The sequence below is a fragment of the Juglans regia genome, chromosome 10 (assembly GCF_001411555.2).
Source record: "Juglans regia cultivar Chandler chromosome 10, Walnut 2.0, whole genome shotgun sequence".
Taxonomy (NCBI): Eukaryota; Viridiplantae; Streptophyta; class Magnoliopsida; order Fagales; family Juglandaceae; genus Juglans; species Juglans regia.
In genome coordinates, this window is record NC_049910.1 from 11,577,592 (window position 1) to 11,580,463 (window position 2,872).

A 2,872-nucleotide genomic window follows, 5' to 3' on the forward strand; every position below is an offset into this window, starting at 1 on the left:
ATTTCAATGGTTATAGGACGGCCTCGTACGTACGTTAGGTCCAACTGTCTTATCTTATCAATTAGGAAAGTCGACTATCGTCACTATCGTACTCATACTGCCAACCCATCGACACTGATTTCCAATGTTCTGTATCAAGTTTCCTTCCAATATTATTCCATAAGATCATGCGATCTCTCGGCCTTTGAGACTTGAGATCGACAGCGAAGCTCTGAGCTCGCATTTAACATCATTTACTACGTACTAGCAACTGTCACCCACTCGGCCGCCTCTTTTTCCCTATATAATGCGACCCTCGACACTGCTAGTTTCAGATACTCCTACAGCAAAAGCGAAAGTAAGAGAAAGAAAGATCTGAGAGAGTACGCTTTAGTGAGAAAAAAATATAAGAGATCGACCGAGATGGCAGTTATTAGGTGGTGTGCAATGCTGGTTCTTGTTCTAGCTATAGTTCAGACTAGTAATGCAGCAAGAACTGCGCCCAGCAGCAATGGTGGCAGCGGCCTCGACGACCAAAAGAACTTTATTTCATACGGCGGAGTTGGCGGCTATTCTGGGCTCGGCAACGATGGACTCCCCTTTGGCGGAGTGGGTGTAGCTGTTGGCATGGGTGGTGGGCTCGGCGGCGGACTCGGTGGAATGGGTGGCTTCGGTGGTGCTGGTGCGGGTGGTGTTGGCGGTGTGCCTGGTGTTGGAGTTGGGGTTCCAATTAATCCTTGAAGTTGTTTATGTACTTGTACTGCATGGGATTTGAGTTTACCTAACAATTACCTTATCCATATATAATATGATCTAGTACTGTTTGGAAGTTAATTAGTTGATTAGCTGTGTGAGATGTTAGAAGTTTATCTCTATTATGTTTTTCTTTTCTGAGCCGTGAGAGATCGATGTTTGTATTTGGATATGTTTTGTTTCCTAATGTCTAATTAGAAACCAAAAATAAGAATATTAAAGAAAATGTTTCCATTTGTCTTTACTTCGGGTACTTATAATTGCATGGCATTTGAAGCTTTATCAACATGGTTTATTTAACAGCATCTAAATGCATTCGATTGTGTCATTTTCTTATTATTTAATTTTTTTTCCCTTCGCAAAACTGGGAAAGCTTGAGCTAATTAATTAAGTTCCATACTTGTCGAAGTTGATCATATTTGATTAGAGCGGTAAATGAATCAGTATGTTCGATAGCCTGCTCGATACTTGCCTGATTAAATTCTTATTAAACTTGACTCTTGAAAAAAAAATCGTCCCATAAAAGTAAATACCCGCTCGATTAGTAAATGACACATACTTGACTAAATTCAATTCAACTCGGCTAAAACTCATTAAGGCTCGAGTCGACTCGTTAGCCTGACTCAATTAAAACTCATTCATATATTGATAAATATATACATACAACTCTATATATATACATAATAATTAGTAATATAAGCATAACACCTTTTATAATTAAATATATAGTCTACAACCTAATTATTTATGCTTAGTCACTTGTGTCTATATAATAAATATACTTCATAGCTATATTTTATAATTTGTAAAAGAGTTAGTAGATAGGATTTAATAGTTTCATATACAAGTATGTGAGAAATATATATGAAATGTTGATATATACTATCATATTTTGTATATGTTTAGTAATTTATGTAGACATATAATATATTATTATTATAGATAAATATCAACTAGTTACATATTACTTGTTTATAAACTTTTACCATTTCCTATTTCAATAGATCAAGTTCTATTTGTTAGTTGTAAAAATTCCATTAAATTTCTATTTCTATTTTTTATTTATCTAATTTCTTAATTATTAAATTTTATTTAAAAAATAAAAAATAAACAGTTCGACTTCGAGTTCGAGTTGGCCGGGTCTTAGCTCACCAAGCCAAGCTCAAACAAAGATTATATAAAAATCTCGAGATTGAAGTTTTTTAACCAAGCCTAGTTCGACAATTCAAAGACTGGCTTGGCTCGACTCGGCTCAATTATATAAAGTTTGATAAGAGAAGAAATGATATATACAAGCCCCAAATGCACAAATCTCACCTAAGTCTCGAATAAAAAAATAGATCACATCATAGAAAAGTACGAAAAACTCACTTTTTCTTGATGAGACCCATATTTTTACAAAATGTTTGTACATTTAAAACTTGTACTTAACATTACTCATTTGATAAATTAGCATGTTGTAGCATAGTAGCATACCATACACTACAACAGAATGTGTCTTTTGTGACAGAAGAAATTGTCACAAAAAAATGGCAAACTGTCACTAAACATATTTGGTGACGGTTTGAAACCGTCACCACGACCGTCACCTAAAGTGCATCACAGAAAACATTTGGTGACGGTTTACTATTTAACCGTCATCAAAATTTTTTTTAGTGACGGTTGGAAGTGTTCCGTTCAGTACAACATTCGAACGTTCCTTTTTTTGTGACGGTTGAGAACTATCACAGAAAATCACATTCGGACGTAAAATTAAACATTCAGACGTTAACTCGATCGATTGGCGTTCGAATGAGAGAATTTGACGTTCGTTGATTATCGTTCGAACGTATCATATTTACGTTTGAATGTTAATGCGTTCGAACGTTAATTACAATAAACGTTCGAATATTTGTTCGAACGTAAACGTAAATGTTCAAACGTAGTGCGTTTAATGTTCGGACATTATTTTGAATGTAAACGAAGGAGCGTTCGAATGCAAGTTCTTTGTTCGAACGTTAATCGCTTTACCGTTCGAACGGTTTGTTCATTTTAGCATGAGGACGTTCGAACATATAGTTTAACGTTCGAACGATCCAATTGTATTTACGTTCGAACGTTTGTTAGAGTGTGAACCAACGTTCGAACGATTTTTATTTAC

General features: G+C 35.2%; 1 protein-coding gene across 1 annotated transcript; it reads left to right on the forward strand.

Moving 5' to 3' along the window:
• The first annotated feature begins 329 nt into the window (after nt 1–329).
• Nucleotides 330–952, forward strand: LOC108981951 (glycine-rich protein 5-like). Its single transcript, XM_018953209.2, has one exon. The coding sequence runs from the start codon at nt 403–405 to the stop codon at nt 718–720; it is 318 nt and encodes a 105-aa protein (XP_018808754.2). The 5' UTR covers nt 330–402; the 3' UTR covers nt 721–952.
• The last annotated feature ends 1,920 nt before the right edge of the window (nt 953–2,872 follow it).

Coding starts and splice junctions, on each gene's coding strand:
- LOC108981951 (XM_018953209.2), top strand. CDS start 403: ATGGCAGTTATTAGGTGGTGTGCAATGCTGGTTCTTGTTCTAGCTATA.